General features: G+C 42.0%; 1 protein-coding gene across 1 annotated transcript; it reads left to right on the top strand.

The window, feature by feature from the left end:
- Positions 1 to 4,650: 4,650 nt before the first annotated feature.
- On the top strand, positions 4,651 to 22,343 carry LOC137078833 (sodium-dependent lysophosphatidylcholine symporter 1). Its single transcript, XM_067446551.1, has 14 exons — positions 4,651 to 4,794; positions 5,055 to 5,177; positions 6,667 to 6,791; positions 6,951 to 7,083; positions 7,416 to 7,494; positions 8,320 to 8,483; positions 15,953 to 16,043; positions 17,434 to 17,555; positions 17,752 to 17,835; positions 19,214 to 19,297; positions 19,398 to 19,510; positions 20,844 to 20,987; positions 21,144 to 21,323; positions 21,611 to 22,343. Exons 1-14 carry the CDS (start codon positions 4,705 to 4,707, stop codon positions 21,651 to 21,653), a joined length of 1,575 nt encoding a protein of 524 aa, XP_067302652.1. The 5' UTR covers positions 4,651 to 4,704; the 3' UTR covers positions 21,654 to 22,343.
- The last annotated feature ends 1,558 nt before the right edge of the window (positions 22,344 to 23,901 follow it).

A 23,901-nucleotide genomic window follows, 5' to 3' on the forward strand; every position in this document is an offset into this window, starting at 1 on the left:
AGAGCAGCTTGATTTTGATCACAGGTAAAACTGTTTTGAAGCGAAAGTCTCATTTTGGAAGAGGAGTCAGAGGTTTTGAGAAAATTGCTTGAAGAGGAGGTTTTGTGTTTAATGGTTTCAGAAAATGGAGCAAGGTTTCAATAATAGTGTTTTACCAATTGAGAAAAACTGTAATGAAACAAAACCACATAATTGTACTAGGCATGTGGGAAATTAATGTGGGAAAAAATAAATACTGTGAACACTAAGTGGATTTACAAAAACTGAGAACACAAACTCAAAAAGGTTGCATAAGGCCCTGTTCTCCCCTACTTGATTGTTTAAGTAAAGGCTTAGGGTTTGCAGTAGCATACCAGCAAACCAGCATACCAGCAAACCAGCATTCCAGCAAACCAGCATACCAGCAAACCAGCAGTAAAACAGAATATGCTGGTCTTGCTGGTATGACCGGATATGCTGGTTTTTTTTCCAGCAGGGGTGTAGTTCAACTTTCTAAAATTGTGTGTAATGTTGTGTAATTTAATTCCTTCGGTAATATCAGTAAGGATTTTACTCATCTTTCTTCCTCTTGGATTAGAAATAAATGTGTTTTTGTTTATTCTGTCTTGTTAACTTCTGGTCGTTTTAAGTTCATCATGTCATGTACATTTTATTTGTGCTGTTTTTGTTCTGGCTCTGGATTGCTAGCCTGACAAGCCAGACCCACATCAAGATATTTGGTCTGGAAACTCACCATTGACAGGGCTCAATCCGAGGGACGTGATAAGCGGTTGTCTTTCAAACTCCCTCTGCACGGCACGCACGCAATTGGATAGAGATACAACCAACCAGAGCAACGTGAAGCAGAGCTAGAAGACGGATTAAAGGTGCCCTAGAAGGAGTTGAAACATGAGTTGAGGGTATGTGTTGAGGGTATGTGGCTTATTTAAGGGGAAAAAAAAGTCCAGATACAGGTCCATTTACAACTCTATAAATTGTCCCTAGGAAGTAATGCTCTGTTTTTGCCTTATTTGGAAGGGTCATGAATATTAATGTTGAGCTCTGCTCTGATTGGCTTATTTCAGCAGCTCACAACTCATAGCAGTTCAGATGTTCAGCGAAGTGGCTCCTGAGTCCTGACCATCCTGACAGAACACAGACCGACTGAATGAAACTTTAAGCAGAACATCTCAAATGGTGATTGAAAAATGCAGCCTACTTGTTTATTGGTGTTTTCAGATCATCCACGCGCAAGAAAGAGCTCGCGTTCAAGCGGTTGCCGGATTTCAGTCATTTAAATCCCCAAAACTTTTCTGTGAAAAGAACACATCCGGTGTTTTACCCAAACATGTCCAATCTGGCAACCATATGCACGCGAGCTCTCTCTCATGTGCGCATGATCTGAAAACACAAATAAACAAGTAAGCTGCATTTTTCAATCTCCATTTGAGATGTTCTGCTTAAGGTGTCATTCAGCCTACATTTTAGACTCATCTTTTTTCATCGACGATATTGCATGTTTATATAACGTTAGACACAATGTAGGCTACGCAGTGACTGTAATGTACTCTGAAATACAAGCATGCAAACACATCATAGGCCTACTTCAGTTTTCAAAAATATTAATATATAACTTATATTTTTACAAAAGGAATAGCCTTGTCAAATGACTATCATTTTAACTTATATGGTGGAAAAGATGACGTTTGCTAGAAGGATCAAGTGAACGATCTGTAAGCAACGTGTCTACGGTTGTATTTTGTAATAAAAAATAATGTTAACATTTGTCATTAAACACACTTTTGTATGGTACTTGGTGTTTGCTGTTGTTACTGTACTAGCATCTTGCGTCATCTAGACAATGATATCTCTCTAAGAAACTTTCAACGAACAGCTAGTCAATAAGTGAATAAATCACTACTTACTGCTTGCAGGAATACAGTGTCCCCTTTCTTCAGTGAAGACACTGAGCGAAGTATGCTTTAAATGGCCCGAACAAACAAACGATTTGTTGTGGTATCCGATTATAATAAACCTCAACCATGACTGTTGACATATGAAAAGTCCTCACGTCCCCTGCACAGCCTAAACACGACGTGTGTCATGAGAGCTGCCGTTTATTGCTATCCTCGAGAGTCTTTACCTGCAGTCTCAATTCGGCTCCGTCATTTTTGCCTGACAATGAACATGTTTGGACAGATGCAAATGTTGGAGGCGTGCATATAAATGATCCCCAACGCTTGCGTCACGGTTGGGTCTATGTTGAGAAGCACTTATTTGTCCGTGGTGTTTTTGATTCACGAGATTTACATAAGAAGTAGGAGGCAATGGTGTTTGAGACTCACAGTATGTGATGTCCATGTACTGAACTCTTATTATTTCACTATGGCAAGGTTAATTCAATTTTTCATTCTAGTTCACCTTTAAACTTTTGCCGTATCCGGTCAGCAAAACTCTGAACACATCTTCCCTTTTTAAAAATAATTTGTTACATTTATATAGCGCTTTTCTAGGCACTCAAAGCACTTTACAAATAGAAGGAGGAAATCTCCTCAACCATCACCAATGTGCAGCACCCACCTGGATGATGTGACGGAAGCCATATTGCGCCAGAACGCTCACCACACACCAGCTTATGGTGGAGAGGAGACCGGGTGAGAAAGCCAATCATTATATGAGGATTATTAGGAGGCCATGATGGGCAAATTTTGGGCAGAATGCCAGGGTTACACCCCTACTCTTTATCGAAGGATATCCTGGGATTTTCAACAACCACAGAGAGTCGGGACCTCGGTTTAACGTCTCATCCGAAAGATGGCGCTCTTTGACAGTATAGTGTCCCCATGACTATACTGGGGCATAAGGACCCACACAAACTACAGGGTGTCCACCTGCTGGCCTCACTAACACCTCTACCAGCAGCTACCTGGTTTTCCCAGTTGGTCTCCCATCCAGGTACTGACCAGGCTCAGCCCTGCTTCAGTGGGAAACCAGTCTTGGGCTACAGGGTGATATGGCTGCTGGTGAATGACTTCAGTGGTGTTCTTTGTTCTTTTCTCAGAGAAAAGCTTACAACAACAACAAAAACAATATTTATTTATAAAGCACATTTAAAAACAACCAAGGCTGACCAAAGTGCTGTATAAAGCCGGGAATAAAATGCAGAGCAGTACAGGACAAAACAAACAACTGAAAAAGTAAAACAAAAAGAAATAAGCAGTAATCGTATCAGAGTCAATGAGCATCAAAAGCAAGAGAAAACAAAAAAGTCTTTAAAGAAGATTTGAAGATGGAAACTGAAGGAGCCAGTCTGATATAAAGAGGCAGACTGTTCCAAAGTTTTGGGCCTGCAGTCGCACAAGCTCGGTCACCTCGTTTTTTAAGCCTGGATCTAGGCACGATGAGAAGTACGAGAAGGAGTGTACGGAGAGAGCAGATCAGTCAGGTACTGAGGGGCCAAATTGTTAAGAGCTTTATACACAAAAAGTACAATTTTAAAATATAAAATCAATTCTAAATTTAACAGGTAGCCAATGGAACTCCAAGTCTTCCAGAGTATTGTATTGTTATATTTATTATTAGTCATAATATATGGTACAAAATGTTATGAATATGACAGACTTACATTCACACGCACGCACGTGCGCAAGCACGCACACACACACGCACGCACACACGCACACACAGTCTTTCTATGGACTCTCTGTTGACGTAATAGTTTTTACACTGTACAAACCATATATTCTATACCCCACCCCTAAACCTACCCATCACACAAAACTTTCTACATTTTTTACATTTTCGAAATAACTAATTCTGTATGATATAAGCTTTAGCCTTTAGCCTCAATTTAGGTCCCCACAGTGACACGAGTCCACATGAGTGTGCATTCAGCTTGAAGTCCCCACCAAGAAAACATGGACACACACACACACACACACACACACACACACACACACACACACACACACACACACACACACACACACACACACACACACACACACACACACACACACACACAATAAACAAGTATAAACACACACACACACTCTCTCTCTCTCTCTCTCTCTCTCTCTCTCTCTCTCTCTCTCTCTCTCTCTCTCTCTCTCTCTCTCTCTCTTCATTTGAAAACAACAACACCGCATTTTAAATTGCACTTTTAACTAGTTTTATCACAATTAGATATTGTCCCCAAATCGTGCAGCCCTATTAATATCTTAAAAATGTGAGCAGGGTTTATATTAGACTGCTCATAACTGCCATGCAACAAATACAGCTATGTTATGACCCGTGATCACTTAAAAAATGTATGACATAATATTTCAATGTTTTTTTTTAGGAAAGAAGATAGCGCTGCCCAGGAAAGAAGATAACACCTGACAACCTGCTCCAACCTGAAACACGATATATGCTTGTCCGGAGAACACAGTTCTACCGTGCAGTTAAAATGTAATTTTCATCCAGAAACGCTTTTAACAATTTGGAAAAGGCTAGAGAGTTCACAAAACGATTATTACACAGAAATTACACAGAACTTTTGACTCGGCATTTGAATTAGACATTTTTTTCAAAGCCAGAGAAAATAAGGTAATATTGAGAAACGTTGTGGGCATTCCCTCCCCAATGCTTTCGTAGGAACTCAGAGCCACGCCTGCTTTGCATCAAGTATTAGAAGCACTAGAGGGCACCTCACCTCATTTTCTGAACTATCACAACTGAACGATGGCCAACAGTAATGGGAATATGTTGGGGGAAAAGACGGGAAAAGACAACATTATATACTGCGCGACAGAAAATGACGACAATCAGCAGGTATGACATGCTTTTAGAGAGAATACTTTGTAAACATCAGTGGGTTTGTTAGGTAATAGTTACTTGGGCTATAAAAGATTTTGGAACTTAATCTACAAACAGTTGTTCCTCATATTACTGGTGACTTAAAAATATCCTATATATATATATATATATATATATATATATATATATATATATATATATATATATATATATATATAGCCATTAGCTACTATATCATTTATATATTGAAATGCTTCATGTCAATGTCAACTCAGAAAGCTCCAGGAGGCATCCCTTTGTCCAAGAAACTGTGCTATGCCATTGGGGGAATGCCTTATCAAATGACTGCAACCGTTAAAGGCTTTTTCATGCAGATCTTTTTACTGGATGTTGTGAAGGTGAGTATACAATAACTTCAGCAGCTGATGAACACCACAAAGGCTATGTCCTCTGTACAAATTCAGACAGCAGCCTGTCACACACACTTGGTATATACCTTATTATAATTATATACCTATACTATAATATGTTAAATCTAGGGTTGTGAAATTATCGAAATATCGCAAATGTAAATATCGCAATATGCATATCACAACGGCACGCATATCTGAATGATTTTAATAGGCTACTTCAACATTTTGAAAAGTGTAGGCTACATTTTAGGCTGACGCATATAGCAGAAAATAGACTGGGCACACGACTGTTACTTATGTGACTTGCTTGATGTTAAAAAGAGTTATTAAAGGCAATAACTTATGAGAAACAACTCCTTGCAGTCTTGCGCTGTCTGACACACAGCTTAAAGGGCCAGAGAGTAAAGGGGCTGAATAAATTTGCACGCCCAATTTTTCAGTTTTTGATTTTATAAAAAAGTTTGAAATATCTAATAAATTTCATTCCACTTCATGATTGTGTCCCACTTGTTGTTGATTCTTCAAAAAAATTACAGTTTCATATCATTATGTTTGAAGCCTGAAATGTGGCAAAAGGTCGCAAAGTTCAAGGGGGCCGAATACTTTCGCAAGGCACTGTATGTGTGTGTATGTGTGTGTAAAATAGTTAACACAAAAAATTAAAAAACAATTCTGATATATAGTAGGTTCAAACCCTGTGTATTTACTTTCCTTATGGGCTTTTTGGGTGCGTTTTGAGGCATTCGTGAAAGGCTCCATCATGGTCCAGCTCAACTCTTTTCCTCAGTTTGCATGTCCTGTTTTCATGACACACTTAACACTTTTTACTAAGCTGTTAACACAGGAAGTAAACAGTATGTGAAAGATCCTGTGACAGTTAATATATTACACACTTTAACAAATAGGTAGAACATTGTTTTATAAGTAATTTATTTTAAGACGAAAGTTACAAGTTCAATTACAATAAAACCTAATTCTCTTAATAAATAAAACTGTATAAAATAACATTTAAATAACAGCAGTTCTTTGGGATGTTTAAGGTGTTTTACAGAGAATCCGTTTAGGTATGGAGCCCCTGTATAGTTCTTCAAAGGTTCTCTAACTCTCTCTTAGTTTCTTAATTTAGTTGAGGAAACGATTAACACATCATTCAAATACAGTGTATTTCCTGACTGAAGATAATGTGGTTCTTAACATTTTGCCCCCAATAAGGGTATATTCCAGGCCCCCACACAATACTTTTAGACTTCAGAAAAGCATAAAAGTGATTCAAAACAGCTTTTTCCATTGTAGTAAATAATTCCCATTCATTGCAAATGTGAAGCTTTAAAGATAGGTGCTATATAACACTTAAAGTGGTCCCCCTATGATTACAAGCCAGTGAACCACTTTTACTGCTATCTAGCACCATTTTTGTGCAGTGAGTATTTTATGATAAATCATCCATTTTCTTCTCGCCAAATATTTTTCATAGATGGATGCCTTCTCTGCATCCATCATCCTCTTCCTCGGTCGAGCTTGGGATGCCATTACGGATCCTCTGATTGGATATGCTGTGAGCAAGAGTGGCCGGACCAAAATTGGCAAACTTATTCCTTGGTGAGTGTACCGGTTAATATCAGACAAGTGTAAAGTACTTTCTTAAATCAGACCTGAGATTACTTACATTTATACTACATAAAATGATTTTGTCCTTATCTTAATATGCCGAATATGCATAATTATGTGGCAGTCTGCTTATTTACCCTCTTTACACAGGATTATTTTCACAATGCCACTCGGGGTCCTATCGTACGTCATGCTGTGGTATACCCCACAGGACACCATGTCCTCTGCCTTCAGTTTTAGTTGGTACTTCATTTGGTGCTGTCTGTTTGACACCTTCATGAGTGTAAGTCCACTATTACTATTGTCTACCCACAGTTTTATGTTGTGTCACACATTTAGCATTAAAAATGTTCAGCAGTTCCTGCATAGGGGGGTGACCCAATTTAAATTTGTTTTTGAATTGTGTGAAATTGAATAATGCATTAGAATATAAATTCATTTTACATTTTAAACAAAAAAAACTGTCCCTGTTATGCCCACCTCTTTCATCTGCATGGTGATTATATATAGTACTCATTACTGTTGTTTTCAAACAGCTATGTTTTGCTAATGCAATGTGTTATATGATTCATAACTGACTCCAAAACATTTTTCTTCTCTTTCTGTCTTGCTCAGTGCTACCATGTGCCGTATTCTTCCTTAAACATGTTTCTGGGTGGGAATGAGATGGATCGAGACTCAGCCACTGGTTACAGTAAGAAAATATATACTCAATACAATCATTGTAGTTCAAGCACCAATAGCTTTTTTAGAAGATAAGATGATAGAATTGCCATCCATCTTAACTTTATATATTCTGTGTCTTTTGTCTAGTGGACAACATTAGTATTATAGCCTTGAATCATCATTCCTAGTGACAAAAATGGCTTATAATTGATGATTGATTGATGAATACTTTATTTATCCCTTTAGGGAAATTCAAACATACAGTAGCTTACACAACACCAAACAGTTAGAGACAATGGACAATGGAATCACACAAAACATTAAGCATGTTTCCAAAGAAATGTGTTCTAAAGAAATATGCCAGTTAGTGATTATAGGCCACACCCAAATATATATCAAATATTTATAATATTTGCTAAACAATTAAATGAAATGGTGAACTTTGAAACTTTCCATCATAGCTTGAAACCCTTAAAAGGAGGACGAATCTAACAGCAGACAAATAATACTCATAATATTTCAAATACAAATAAGTAATTCTGTATCAATAACAGTGTTGTGTGCCATTCAGAATTGAAATGAGAAAGCAATTTAATGTTTGTTGTCTTGGGTTTTGAAAAATGTTTAAAAAGTGTTGACAGTTGAAGTTGAAGTTTTATATTCCATCCTTATACAGAGAAAAAGAGCAATAGATATAATTTATTAATAAATAACTCCCTCTCTTCTTTTTTATTATTATTTGTAAACAGGATACAGTGGAAATTGAAAGCAGGAGCTTGGATTTATAGGATATAACCTTAACTGCAATCTGTTTCCTGTATAAATGAGAACTTTGCTCTCTGTCAAAATACAGGAATGGGCATGGAAGTGTTTGCCACTCTGGCAGGAGCCGCCATTCAGGGTCAGATAGTGGGGGTGCACCATGCCAAAAAAACACACATCTGCAGCTTACAGAATGCCACGGATTGGCCTTCTGGGAACCACACAGATGTCATATCTGACGCTCTACAAAATACAGTAAGGCACAGAGAACATCCTGTTAATATTGTTTCAAGCACATTAACGTATTTAGAATTTGTTAGCTATTGATTGTGAAATGGGCACACATATTGACTGCAAACTATCAAGGCAACTGTTTTTCTTAATTTCATAATACAGCACAGAAGATAAGAAGATATATTAGAAACCATAAACTGTCTAAACTTAGTAACAAAATATCTTCTGTTTTATTACTGGAAACAGGAATTAGACAAGATATTTTAGTTTTAGAAGATTGCGTTAAAACTATAAAACATATAAAACGTCTCGGGTTATGAATATAACCCATGTTCCCTGAGAGGGAACGAGACACTGCGTCATCGTAGATGACACATCGGGGAACGCCCTCGGCGTGACGCTGCTGAGTTCATATCAAAAAAGTCCAATCTTGATTGGTGTTGCGTAATGACGTAACGAGTGACGGCATACCCGGAGGTATAAAGGGACGCCGGCACAAGCAAACGCAGCTTACTGCTATGAAGCGGGCCGCTCTGTAGATAGGCGGGGCTACGAGACGCAGTGTCTCGTTCCCTCTCAGGGAACATGGGTTATATTCATAACCCGAGACGTTCCCTTTATCGAGGGAACTCGCACTGCGTCATCGTAGATGACACATCGGGGAACGAGTACCCACTAGTCCTCGCCTATCTTGCACCCCATGACATGAACCGGAGTGCATAATCAGGGGGCGAGCCCCCTAGCGCCTGGCGTCGCCGGGAGGTGCAGACTATAATACCTCACGAAGGTATGCGGTGTGGCCCACCCAGCCGCCTCGCAAATCTCTTGCAGAGAAGCTCCGGAAAGGAGGGCTACCGAGGAGGCCATGCCCCTGGTAGAATGAGCCCTCACGGCTATAGGTGAAGGCAAGTTGCGCACCTGATAGGCCGTGGCTATTGCCTGGACAATCCAGTTACTAATTGTCTGTTTTGCTGCAGGCAGCCCCTTCCTAGGTGGACCAAAGCACACTAACAACTGGTCTGACTTCCTCCACTGGGCAGACCTCTCCAAATAAATCCTCAATGCCCGCACCGGGCAGAGGAGGTGAAGCCTGCCCTCATCTGCCGTCACATGAGGCGGGGGATGAAAAGCCTGGAGAACCACCGACCGTACCGCATTAGACGGTACCTTGGGGACGTATCCCGGGGTCGGCCGCAAGATAGCTTTCACGTTGCCTGGGGCAAACTCCAAGCAATTGGGTGTTACTGCCAATGCCTGAAGGTCCCCCACCCTCCTCAGAGAGGTGATGGCTAAGAGAAAAGCTACCTTAAGCGTGAGGTTCTTGGCCTCAGCCAACTCCAGCGGTTCGAAGGGGGCCTCAACCAACCCTTCGAGAACCACTGCCAGATCCCACGCAGGGATCCTAGAACGAGCCACAGGTCTCATCCCCCGCGCTCCTCGGAGGAACCGTACAACCAGATGGTGCCTCCCCAGAGGTCCTTCACCTAATGGTGCGTGGAAAGCTCCTATCGCTGCCACATACACCTTAAGTGTGGACGGGGTAAGCCCGGCGGAAAACCGATCTTGCAGAAACTCCAGTACTGAAGCCACAGCGCAGTTCACTGGGTCTACTTCACGGTCTCTACACCATATGGAGAAAACACTCTCCACTTCAAGTTGTACAGCTTCCTGGTGGAAGGAGCCCTGGAGCTGAGTATAGTCTCCACGACACCTGCTGACAGCCCTTCCTCTATGAGCTCTGCCCCCTCAGGGGCCAAGCCCACAGGTTCCATAACTCTGGCTGGGGGTGAAATATCGAGCCCCCCGCCTGAGTCAACAGATCCCTCCTCAGAGGAATCTGCCATGGAAGGTCGTCTAGCAGGTCCATAATGTCGGAGAACCATACCCTGGTCGGCCACCGGGGTGCTATCAGAAGCAAGCGAATGCCTTCCCGGCGAACCCGCTCCAGAACTCCCGGGAGCAGAGCAATCGGGGGAAATGCGTACAGACGTAGCCTCGGCCACGCCTGTGACATGGCATCCAGGCCCAACGGAGCCGGATGCCTGAGGGAGAACCAAAGTGGACAGTGGGTCGTCTCTCGAGACGCAAACAAATCCACTTCCATTCGGCCAAACCTCTCGCATATGGCCTCCACCACCTCTGGATGGAGACGCCACTCCCCGGGCCTCAGCCCCTGCCTCGACAGGATGTCTGCTCCCTGGTTCTGGTCCCCCGGGATATAAACTGCCCTGAGAGAAGACAGTTTCCCGTGGGACCACAGGAGGACCTGATGCGCCAGTCTGTACAGAGGGCGCGATCTCAGACCCCCCTGATGATTTAGATACGATACCACGGCAGTGTTGTCGGATCGTATCAGGACATGGTGGCCGCGAAGGTCCTCGAGAAAACTCCTCAGAGCTTTCCAGACAGCCAGCATCTCTAGGCAGTTGATGTGCCATGAAGCATGCTGGGCTGTCCAAGGACCTCTCGCCCCTCGGCCTTCCATGACCGCGCCCCAACCAGTAAGGGATGCATCTGTTGAAACGGTTTTCCGGCAACACGATGCTCCCAATACTAGCCCCAGGGACAGAAACCAAGGTTTCTTCCATATAACCAGGGAACGAATGCATTTGCGCGTTACCCTGATCTTACGAAAGGGATTCCCCTTCGGAGAAAACCCCTTGGTTCTCAGCCACCACTGTAGCGGTCTCATGTGGAGCAGGCCGAGTGGAATCACACTGGACGCTGCTGCCATGAGACCCACCAGTCTCTGGAACTGTTTGACAGTGATGCTGTGGCCCAACCTTATACTTGAGACCTCCGCCCGTATGGTCTCGATACGTGCGGGTGACATGTGTGCCCGCATCGTTACCGAGTCCCACACTATTCCCAGGAACGTAATTCTCTGGGAGGGCGTCAACGTGCTCTTTTTCACGTTGAGTCTCAACCCCAAACACCTCATGTGTGCTAGAACAGCATCTCGATGCTGAACTGCCATATCGTACGACCTGGCCATGATCAACCAGTCGTCGATATAATTCAGTACCCGGATGCCCTGGAGTCTTAGCGGAGCCAGGGCTGCATCCATGCACTTCGTGAAGGTGCGAGGTGACAAGGCTAGGCCAAAGGGAAGGACCCGATATTGGAACGCTTCGCCCCCGAAAGCGAACCTCAGGAACTTCCTGTGACTGGGAAGGATGGAATATGGAAGTAAGCGTCCTTTAGATCTATCGTGATGAACCAGTCCTCGAACTGGATCTGACTCACGATAACAGGAATGGTTAGCATCCTGAACCTGTATCTCCTCAGAGACCGATTCAGAAGCCTGAGATCTAATATTGGACGCAACCCCCCATCCTTCTTGGGGACTATGAAGTACCGGCTGTAGAACCCGACCTCCCTTTCTGGCGGGGGGACCCTTTCTATCGCCCCTTTTTCCAGCAGAGAGCGTACTTCCTGCCCCATTACCCCCACCTGCTCGGGACCGACCACTGTCCAGACTATCCCCCCAAATTTCGGGGGGGGAACTCTGAACTGCAGTCTGTATCCCCGTTCTACAGTGCGCAGGGCCCACACAGAGATATTCGGAAGGCATGACCATGCGCCGAGATACTCTGATAAGGGGACCAGCCTCTCGAGGCTGGTCTGGGGTATCAACCGAACCTCTGCCTCGACCCCCTGAAGCGGATAACCGGCAGGGACTAATCGAGGCAGATTTTCGGTGTGTGAACGCAGTCGCTGCTCTGCCGCAGATTTTATATGTGCTGGCCAGAGCCGCGCGCGAACATGGGGAAACGACGTGGTCCGGAGCCCTTTTGACTGCGAGAGCACAACATCGATTTCCCGAGAGCCTCGGGGGGAGAACGACCTCGGTTGCTCCGCCCCGTGGGGGACAGCTCTCAGCGGTCCTGCCGCAGCTAGGACCGCTTGGAAGCCTTCTTGGCCTGAATAACCTCCCTCAGGTCGGTCTTCGGCTTTGAAGACTTCCCGCGAGAGCGTCGCTTCTTCTGCCAAGCTCCCTCAGGAGGGGCACGAGAAGCGACGCTCTGCTTCTGCACCTCACGGTGCGAGGAGCCCTCTGCTGGCCGAGACTGCCCGCTCGAGGCAGCCTTGCTGGAGGAGCCCCAGCGGCGAGGGATGAACTGGCTGAGAGCGGCAGCCTGCTTTTTCACCTCCTGAAACCTCTCGACGACGGTGCTCACAGCGCCACCGAAAAGGCCAGAAGGCGAAACCGGGGAATCAAGGAGAAAGTGTCTGTCTCTCTCCCTGATCCCCGACAGGTTCAGCCAGAGATGCCTCTCCGCGCACACCAAACCTGCCATGGAGCGGCCGATATCACGGGCCGCTTGTTTGGTGACACGAAGAGACAAATCCGCTGCCTTCCTCAGCTCAGTCACATCCTCCGGAGAGGGACCCTCGCCCTCATCGAGCTCCTTCAGCAAGTCCGCTTGGTAGGCCTGCAGAACCGCAAGAGTGTGCAGGCACCCACCAGCGCGACCAGCCGCACTATATGCCCTCGCCACCAGCTTCGAAGTCTCTCGGCATGGTTTCGAGGGCAATGCCGGGGTCTTCAATGAAGCTGCTGTCTCGGGAGAGAGGTGGCCCGCGAGCGCCTCTTCTACCCTCGGCAGCGCAACATATCCCTTCTCAGACGCCCCCAGCACGTTAGCGAAGTCAAGTGCAGGGGGCGTAGTCAAACGTGCTGAGAAGGGTTTCTCCCACGCCCTGCACAGCTCACTGTGCAGGTCGGGGAAAAACGGCAGACCCCGGCGTGGAGGCTGGGCTCGACGCTTGAAGAAGCGCTCGTCCAGCTTGCTTGGCGGCTGGACATGCACTTCCTCTTGTGGCCAATCTAAGCTCAGCTTGGCCACAGCGCGAGTCAAGACCTCCACGAGCTCCTCCATAGCCTGCGAGTGGGGTGGCGACTGCCCCACTGCGCCTGCTTCGGTGGTCATTGTCAACGATCCCTCGGAATCGGACAGCATGAGCACCTGATCCTCCGCCTCGCGGGAAGAAGCCGCAGCGCGGGCTTCCACACGTGGCGGAAGATCCTCTGAATCGTCAGAGGAAGAGAGAGATGCCTCAACATTCCCTAATCCCGCTGACAGATCCAGCTGCGAGCCCCACGACCTGCGGCGCCGCTCTGCCTCGGCAACAGCGGGCCCAGAACCGCGAGGCTCGCGAGGCTGACCGGCCTCGTCAAAGACCGCCAGCCGCGAGCGCAGTACTCTCAGCGGCAGCTTATCGCATTCGCCGCAAGCCGCTCCCTCGAGAGCGGCCCGGGCGTGCTGCACGCCGAGACACTGCACACAGAGCTGGTGTGTGTCCGTGCCCGAAATAAAGCGTGGACAGGGAGGCACACACCGTCTGAACTGCTCGCTCGCCATACTAATGATATAATAAGCCCTACGGGACAAACAACACCAAATAGACAGACAGAACACAGAGCGCGACCGCTGAAAGCAGGAAGCTGCGTTTGCTTGTGCCGGCGTCCCTTTATACCTCCGGGTATGCCGTCACTCGTTACGTCATTACGCAACACCAATCAAGATTGGACTTTTTTGATATGAACTCAGCAGCGTCACGCCGAGGGCGTTCCCCGATGTGTCATCTACGATGACGCAGTGCGAGTTCCCTCGATAAAGGGAACTACAGTTCAAAACTTTGGGTAGCCTGGTTAAAACCAGACCATTCTCAGTAGTAACCTGGTTATGGTCTGGCAAAGCTTCATAGACAAATAATTTCCAATGGGGCGTCACCAACGGACAATGACGTATGCAGAGCGACGGAGAAACATCTGAGACAGCAATTCTCTGTTTGTGATTTCAAGGAAGATGTTACAATGGCTTCTGACAACGTTTGCCGTTGTTGTAAAAGAAATATGATAATAGCCGGTGTCCACCGCCACTCCATCAATATTTTTGCAAAATTTGGAAAACCTAATAGCATCTCAGACCGACTGAAACATCTCGCATGAGAACACGATTTGCAATATTTTAAAAGTAAAATAATATTGATGAGTCTTTGGAAAATTGTGTCTCCCTTTATTCAAATTCAGTCATTTCAGATGTGTTAAAACATTTTCAGACTTGAGCATAGTTACACTAGTTATTTATTTAATTTTTTTACATGACTACCAGATCTAGTGTGAGGAAATAAGCACAGAAAGGCCAGATACAGAGCTGCTGTTTGGTGTTAGCACATGATCACACTCCCCATCCTCCTCATTAAAGTAGCTGGTGTAACGTTAATCAACATCTGGTAGCCGAGTGTTGTTCTTTGCTCGGGTTTGAGCGCAAAGGAAAGGTTTAAATCATTTAAAACAGACGTGATAGCTAATTAGAACAAGTGATGTTCCACGGCAGCATCCATCTTATAATGCCCCATCGTTTCTGATTGGTGCCGTGATTTAGAAGGATTCGAAATGGGTTTGAATGGGCTCTTTGACAGACTTCTTGCAGAGCTAATCTAAATTTGCCAGAAATTGTCTGGGTTTTTCCAGGCTAAAGTTTGGGGCCAGTAAAGCTGAATTTTCAGTGTTACATGGTCCTTCAGAAATAATTATAATATGTTAATTCTAATTCTAAATAATTCTAGATTTACTGCCCGAGAAACATTTCTAATTTGTCAATGTTGAAAATAGTTATGCTGCTTAACATTTTTGTAGAAACCATCATACATTTTTGTCAGAAACTTTAAAAGAACAACTTTTATTTAAAATATAATTTTGTTGTAATGTTAGAAAAAGTACTCTCACCTTTGATCCATTTAATGTGTCCTTGCAGAATTAAAGGAACACACTGACTTTTTTTGGACTTTAGCTTATTCACCGTGTCCCCTAGAGTTAGATAAGTCCATACATACCATTCTCATTTCTGTGCATGCCATAACTCTGACATAAGAGATGCACCCATTGCTAGCCTAGCTTAGCACAAAGACTGAAGGTAAATGGTTCCAGCTAGCCTGCTGCTTAATAAGTGACAAAATAATGTCAGTATTTTCCTATTTACATGTTGTGTATAGTCACACCTGAAAATAGGCTAACTTCTGTCAACATAAACAATGTGATAACTTGCTTGCACAGAAAGCATGCTGGAGACTATTTTCAGGTGCTGTGTGATATTATTGTGCCGCTGCACCCATGGTACAGCAGTAAAGTTTCTGGATTATTAAGCAGGAATGAGAGTATAGTCTCTAGCCATATCGGTCTAGAAAATACAACTTTTCATTTTCCGTTGATCTTAGTACACAATGTAACTATACACATCACAACATGTTAATAGGAAAATGTTGACGTTATTTTGTCAATTATTTGGTAGGCTAGCTGGAGCAGTTTACCTCCAGTCTTTGTGCTAATAAACTAGCGGTGGGTGCGTCAGAAAGATTTATGCCACGCATGGAGATAAGAATGGTATGCAGAGACTTATCTAACTCCCAAGTCCCAAAATGTCAGCGTGTTCCTTTAAAGTATTTTGAACAGTACAGTGCCATTTGTCTTTTAATTTCTACAGAGAACGGCCTATATGACTGGTGCACTGATATTAGGAATGCTTTACTTTCTGTGTTGCCTCGTGCTTTTTCTTGGAGTAAAGGAGGAGTTGGGTAAGTCCAAATGAATAACATATGATGTTGTGTTTACCACATGTTCTTTCAAGCTTCACTAATTGTACCACACCAGTTTGTATAACTATATATACACAAACCCGATTCCAAAAGAGTTGGGACACTGTACAAAATGTGAATAAAAAAAGGAATGCAATAATTTACAAATCTCACAAACTTATATTCACAATGGACTATAGATAACAGATCAAATGTTGAAATTGGGACATTTTGAAATGTTATTCCAAATATTTCATGAGAGCTACACATTCCAAAAAAGTTTGGACAGGTCAGAAAAGTTAAATGTACATATAAGGAACTAGCCTGACAAGCCAGACCCACATCAAATTGTTTGGTCTGGAAACTCACCATAGACAGGGCTCAGTCCGAGGGGCGGGATAAACGGTTGTCTTTCAAACTCCCTCTGCACGCGATAGGATAGCGGTACACCAACCGGAGCAACGACGGTGAAGGGGAGCTCGCTGACTGATTAAACATTCGCCGTATCCGGTTGGCTAAACTCCGAACACATCTTCCCTTTTTAAGAATGACTTCAGTGCCGCTCTTTGTTCTTTTCTCAGAGGAAAGCTTAACTCCAAGTCTTCCGGAGGCGCGGGCAGAGCTGATTCGAAAGATCGCCGCCGTTCGCCAGTTTCTGTGTTACTAGAAGCACAAACGCAACTCGGCCGTCGTCATTATGGCCCCGCCCGCCGACTCTATAGCCTACCTACACGATGTGATTGGGCCGTCCAGATTCTGAGGAATAGAGCTCAGATAGGAATTGAGAGTTGCTAGACCACACTTGCGGGCAAATTAAATTTGCTGCCGCTAGGGTGCGTCTAGATTTCTAGGCTAATAAGGAACAGCTGGAGGACCAATTTGCAACTTATTAGGTCAATTGCCAACATGAACATGAACACGGGTAAAAAAAGAGCCTGTCAGAGTGGAAGTGTCTTTCAGAAGTCAAGATGGGCAGTGGATCGCAAATTCCCCCAATGATGTGGCGAAAAATAGTGGAGCAATATCAGAGAGGAGATTCTCAGAGAAAAATTACAAAGAGTTTGACGTTATCATCATCTACAGTCCATAATATGAGGCTTCTGAACTGAGCGCTGATAACATCTAGTTTTCCAGGCATCCTAGTTTTCCAAAAAAAACCTTCAAATTTTAAATCATCTGACCACAAATCAGATTTCCACTTGGCCACAGTCCATAAAAAATAAATAAAAAAAATAATTATATATATATATATATATATATATATATATATATATATATATATATATATATATATATGTGTGTGTGAATGCGTGCGTGTGTATTTTTTGGTCAGATGACTAGATGTAGTGATTTCTAGACTAACTTAATGATTTGCATGTGTCTACTTTAGCCCCCCTGAGTAAACTGGACCGCATAAATGTCTCCTATCTTACTGCTGTGAAAATGATGCTAGGACACACTCCATATGTGCGGCTTGTATTTGGCTTCCTCTTTGCTTCACTAGCCTTCCAGGTCAGGCATATTTCTGTTTAAATTATGAAAGTATTTTGAAGTGTTTGTAGTTAAAATACCAAGAAAATGTTTGTATTGCCTAGAAAGAGGCCCTGTTGTTTGTTATAGTTTTTATATTTGCCATACAGTCATAGAGAAAACAAATAGATTTTATAAAGTATGACAGTAGTTGTGATGATAAGAATATTTGTTTCAGATGGCACAGGGAAATTTTGCCCTCTTCTGTACTCATGCAACAAATATGGGAAAATATTTCCAGCATCTTGTTCTCATATTATTGGTAAGGTATCTATTATTTCTAACTTTATATTATGAAGTACTACAAGGAGCTATTTCTACATGACCTGTAAAAAGTATTTGTTCATTTGGTAAAATTAAATAGTAAATAAAATTTGATTTGACCCATTCATTTGGACGTTACAACATTAATTAATATATTATATTAATTCAATTTTACACCGATCAATCTGGCATAACATTATGACCACTGAGGTGAAAAGAATAACACTGATTATCTATTCATCACAGCACCTGTTAGTGGATGGGATATATTAGGGAGGAAGTGAACATTTTGTCCTCAAAGTTGATATGTTAGAAGCATGAAAATGGGCAAGCGTAAGCATTTGAGCGAGTTTAACAAGGGCCACATTGTGATGACTAGACAACTGGGTCAGAGCATCTCTAAAACTGCAGCTCTTGTGGGGTGTTCCTGGTCTGCATTTGTCACTATCTATCAAAAGTGCTCCAAGAAAGGAAAAGTGGTAAACCAGCGATAGGTTCATGGGTGGCCAAGGCTCATTGATGCACGTGGGGAGCAAAAGTTGGCCTTGTGGTTCAATCAAACAGATAAGCTAATGTAGCTAAAATTGCTCAAGAAGTTAATGCTGGTACTGATAGAAAGGTGTCAGAATACCCAGTGTATTCCCGTTTGTTGGGTATGGGGCTGCATAGCTGCATACCAGTCAGGGTGCCCATGCTGACCCCTCTTCACAGCTGAAAGTGGCAACAGTTAGCATCAGAACTCGACCACGGAGCAATGGAAGAAGTTGGCCTGGTCTGATGAATCACACGTTATTTTACATCACCTGGATGGCCAGGTGCGTGTGCACCGCTGAGCCGGCTGAGGCAGTGTGATGCTTTTGGCAATGTTCTGCTGGGAAACCATGTGGATGTTACTTTGACACGTACCACCTACCTAAGCATTGTTGCAGACCATGTATTGTTTGCCTCCAAATTCCCCATATCTAAATTCAATCGAGCATCTGTGGGATGTGCTAAACAATCAAGTCCGATCTGTGGAGGCCCCACTTCGCAACTTACAGGACTTAAAGGATCTGCTGCTAACATCTTGGTGCCAGATTCCACAGCACACCTTCAGTGGTCTAGTGGATGCCATACTTTGATGGGTCAGGGCTGTTTTGGCAAAAAAAAGTGGGACCAACACAATATTAGGTTATGTTATGCCTGATTGGTGTATATTATATCAAAGCACATTATATTATACCATTCATGCTTTGAATGGTTCATCTTATACTTAAAATTATACAATATTGAGGGAGTTTTAAAATGGTAAATTGTAACTGTAAAATGTAAAAAATATGTAGCATGGTATAATATAATATGTTTGTTATAAAAATGTAGTCATTTCTCTTCTATAGACAGCAGCCACAATATCCATCCCATTCTGGCAGACATTATTGGTCAAAATAGGCAAGAAGACCACAATATTCATCGGCCTTTCTGTAAGCGCCTCTCTTTGTTAATTGATTTATTAATGGATTTGACATATTAAAGCTGTATATTTGTTTCCATGTTTTCATGTCTTTCTCATCTCCTCTGCAGATTTACATCCCAGCTATAATTGGGATATCCCTAGTGAATAATAATTTACCCGTCTTCATTATCATGTCCATTGTAGCTGGCACAAGTATGGCAGTCCTCTTTTTACTCCCTTGGTAATGTAACCTTCCTAAAATATCTCTTCTTCATTGTTAAAGCTCTTACTTGCACCAACACACTCCACACAGTCAAATGAGCTCATCTTGCAGTTGGGAATATGCTTGGCAGGGGTTGGGCCAATTCAGAATTATGTTATACTGAAACTGGACCCCTATGACTAGGAAAACATTATTCTATACTGTAATGCATGTAGTCAAGCTAGAAAAGTAAATTAATTAAGTAAGATTTTTTTTTTAAAGAAATTCATATTTGTATTCAAGTATACATTAAATTAATCAAAAGTGACAGTAATTGTTTTACATTGTTGAAAATGATTTCGTTTCCAATAAATTCTTTATGGTTGATTCTATTAATCAAAAATGTTTTATGATTTCCACAAAAACATATCCACAACTCTTTTCAACATTGATAATAATAAGAAATATTTCTTGACCAGCATATCAGCATATGTGATCCTGGACCACAAAACCAGTCATAAGACGCATGGCATGGGTATATGGCAATAGCCAACAATACATTGTATGGGTCAAAATTATTGTTTTTTTCTTTTATACCAAAATTCATTATGATATTAAAGGAAGTGTATTTAAGATTGTGGCCAAAACTGGTACTGCAATCACTATCCCCTCTCCCCCTGACTCGAGGTTGCCAGCTGAAATAACTAGAGCCGATCTGGCAACCTGGATGCCCAAACACTACTGACTTTGTGATTGGTAGATAGGTGGAGGGTGGAGCTTCAGGCCAAAACACAGTTGGCCCCCAGTTGAGGGCTGCAACAACAACTTTTAAATGACAATATCCTGGCCGGACTACTGCTGTCAGTGATATAAGTATTTGAAATTAACATGAATTCTTATTAGTTATGCCTAGAATGTCTAGTGATATATCAGGGCCATTTTATGATTAATTGAAATACATTTCATACAGACAGTTCCTTTAAGTAAAGATCGTGTTCCATGAAGATATTTAATACATTTCCTACCATAAATATGTCACAAATGTATTATTATTAGTAATATGCGCGGCTAAGGACTTATAACTTTAACAGCGATTTTATCAATATTTAGATTTTTTTGCACCCTCAGATTCCATATTTTTAAATAGTTCTGACAAATATTGTCCTATCATAACAAACCATACATCAATAAAAAGCTGTATGTATATATCTGAATTTCAAAACAATTGAGTCTTATGAGTGGTTTTGTGGTCCAGGGTCCCATATTAGAATGAACTTCTGTATTTTGCGAAAATTTCACAATATTAATGTTTTCTCGGTATTTATAGTATACCATAGGCCTACTATAAAACCAGATTTATTTTTTATTTTAGGTCAATGTTGCCAGATGTAGTGGATGACTTCAAAGTCAAGAACACATCTTGCCATGATCTAGAACCACTATTCTACTCCTGTTATGTTTTCTTCAACAAATTTGGTGGAGGCATGGCTATTGGAATCTCTACTCTGGTTCTACAGTAAGAGCTTCCTCCAATCAGATTGTTTTTTTTAAAAGCAATGGTATAATGGTAACAAAGTAGATCTTTAAATACCTCCTGTGCACAAAGTCTTTATTTTAACCCCAAAAAAACTGTGACTGATTTCACAAAAAGAATTCTTCCTTAACTCTGCAGCTTCGTAGGATACAAGCCTGGCGCTTGTAAACATAATCCAGAGGTCATACACTCGCTGCGCATACTCTTTGCCCCTGTGCCCATCTGCCTGTTGCTCACTAGTTTGGTGATTTTTTGCTTCTATCCCATCAATGAAAAGCGACGGAAGAAAATCCAGGAAGATTTAAGGATTAAAGTAGGGTATGTGTTTCTCTTTGTATATAAATTGAGAGGTTTATTCTCTTTTTTTAAATATACATATAACTGGAGGAGTTGATGTATGATACATTATGTATTTCTACATACTTAAAAATAATGAGATATGAGCAATGTTCTTATCAAAATAGTGGCATTTGTTTGTTCCCACACTTCTGTTAAGTTAAGTAACCTATTCAGTGGTATTCATGTCCTCACACTGTGTTTCAGTTTTTTTTGTTTTATAACTGCAGTAACTGTTTCTTCACTGCCTGTTTTTGTGACATGTACAGGAAAGAGGCGGGCATGAAAGAAGAACAAGAACTGAGGCTATGAAATCACTCAGTATTTCACAGAAGGATTTTACTTCTTTTTTAACATTTCCGGGTTGTGAAACCTTCTAAAATGAATATGTTTTGAATTCCATCTCAGTGGAAAGGCTTTTCATTGGGCATGGTGAATGTTTCTCAACCCTGTTGGGACCCCCAACACTGTTTAGTTCCATCTCAGTGGAAAGGCTTTTCATTGGGCATGGTGAATGTTTCTTAACCCTGTTGGGACCCCAACACTGTTTAGGAATCACACTAAACTCACATATTCAAGATGAATTGAGGAGTCTTAAGAACTAGTGTGGCCAACTAACAGTTAGTCAAGGGCTAACCAGACTTTCTTTTTGGATTCAAATTAGACCAATCAACTTTTTTATGTAACTTACATAAAAAAAAAGTTATGACCAATTTTGCAAACCAGCTACATATATAAGGAACATTAGTGGGCTTTAAGGTCCAGTGTGTAATTTCTGGCCCATATCCAGACGAACAGATAGTCTCGTCACGCAGACTTTTGGAGAGTTTTTACTCTTAAGAGATTTCAGCCAATGGCTTACTGATAACTGTGTATTAATATTAAACTGAGTGTATTATAACATTTGAAAGATACAAACAGCTGGTTGTGTATGTATGTATGTACTTGTATCACCATTTTTGTTTGGAAAAAGTAATAAACAGGCATGTGTAAATAAGTGTGAAGGCGAGGTGATCTGTTGTCAACTTTACTTCTTCACACTGCCCTCTTGTGGCCAATATTCATTATTTAGGCCTAAAAGTCACCATGAAATCAAAGTTGTCAGTTCTTGTTTAAGTAATATTGCAATAGTTATTAATACAATTGATTTTATCCTCATGTTTCACTCACAATAGGGAAGAAAAGAAGAGAAGAATAGGGAAGATTGCAACTTCCTTTTTATGTTTCCTGTTCATATGTTAAAGGGGCGATGAATTGAGAAATAAACTTTCCCTTGAGCTTTTGATATATAAAAGGTCATGTAATATAAGAATATCTTGTAAGTTTCAGAGCTGAAAACGTTCTTGTTAGTCAGAGAAAAGTTTTTATAGACACCAGGCCCAGAAAACGATTGTGTTCGTATTTTGACGTCATCGACCAACGAAACACGGCTCTATAGAATAATAAACGTTCAGTAGCCCTGCACACCGACTCATCGGATCACAGGCAGCAATAAACAAGCCAAAGAATATAGCAAAATATGGTGCTATTCCTGGTTGTAGAAGAACACAGTCACTGCATACGCTTCCTTCAGATCATAATATTAGGAATGTGTGGTTGAACTTTATTTTTAATGAAGTTCCAGCTCACGTGGGGAAGAACATTTGTGTGTTTGCTTCATATCACAGCAGAAGCATTTGTAAAAAAGTCTCTCTCAGGTGGCACTGGATTTGTAGACATACTGAGATTAAAACACAACGCTGTTTCTTCGATATTGGATCCGACAGGAATGGTGCAACACACTTATGTAAAATGTGTTTTTTATATGTAATAGTATTGCATTGTTATAGATCGTTTTGTTTATGTGTACGTGTCTAACAGAACATACCTTAGCTTTAGCACGCTGGGCTCAGACATGTATGGGCCAGGGCTCGCAAAGCTCAACGTCCTGATTCAAAGGTCAATGAATCTCGTAATATTCCTTTCTTGTTCTGCTATTCTCTCTCGCTAGACGTGACATTTGAAGGGCGTGCGTGCACGTTTATGTGTGTGCGCCTAGTTCGTGCTTATGTCGGGTGGATGAGAAAAACCATTGTGTTTGTTTGATAAAGACGTTTATGAGCCCTGTGGTTGAGATTTTCAAAACAACCCCTCCCTCATTGAACTGAACTGAACAGAGGAGCTGAAGCTCATTAAATATGCAAATCTTATCCAATCCTAGCCGTGGGTGTTTACTTCCAAGTCTCCAGTGGCATACCCATCAAAACCCAGCTTTCAGGAGAGAGCCTCAAAACCAGTGTAGAAAATAGCCTATTACTTATTAGTTATTTTGTTTTTGAATGTAAAAACCACACAAACATAAATAGTAGACATCAGACAACAGTATAAAAACATTTAAAAAATTAAAAAGTCAAAACCTGTGTGACTTTTTTTTCTTCATTTTCAAAGAAGATCTTTTGAAGAATTTTGATGCCCATTGAGTTCAATTGTATCTATTCCAATGGCAAAATACATTCTTCCGTGTTCCACAGAAGAAAGACATTTTGGGAAGTTGGAACGACATGACAGTGGCAGAATTTTG

The sequence above is a fragment of the Pseudorasbora parva genome, chromosome 6, assembly GCF_024679245.1.
Source record: "Pseudorasbora parva isolate DD20220531a chromosome 6, ASM2467924v1, whole genome shotgun sequence".
Lineage (NCBI taxonomy): Eukaryota > Metazoa > Chordata > Actinopteri > Cypriniformes > Gobionidae > Pseudorasbora > Pseudorasbora parva.

Bases quoted from the DNA above. Each gene is read 5' to 3' on its own strand.
- LOC137078833 (XM_067446551.1), top strand. From the start codon at position 4,705: ATGGCCAACAGTAATGGGAATATGTTGGGGGAAAAGACGGGAAAAGAC. The intron at 4,795-5,054 runs GTATGACATGCT...ATGTCAACTCAG, and splicing joins AAAATGACGACAATCAGCAG to AAAGCTCCAGGAGGCATCCC. The intron at 21,324-21,610 runs GTATGTGTTTCT...TGACATGTACAG, and splicing joins GATTTAAGGATTAAAGTAGG to GAAAGAGGCGGGCATGAAAG.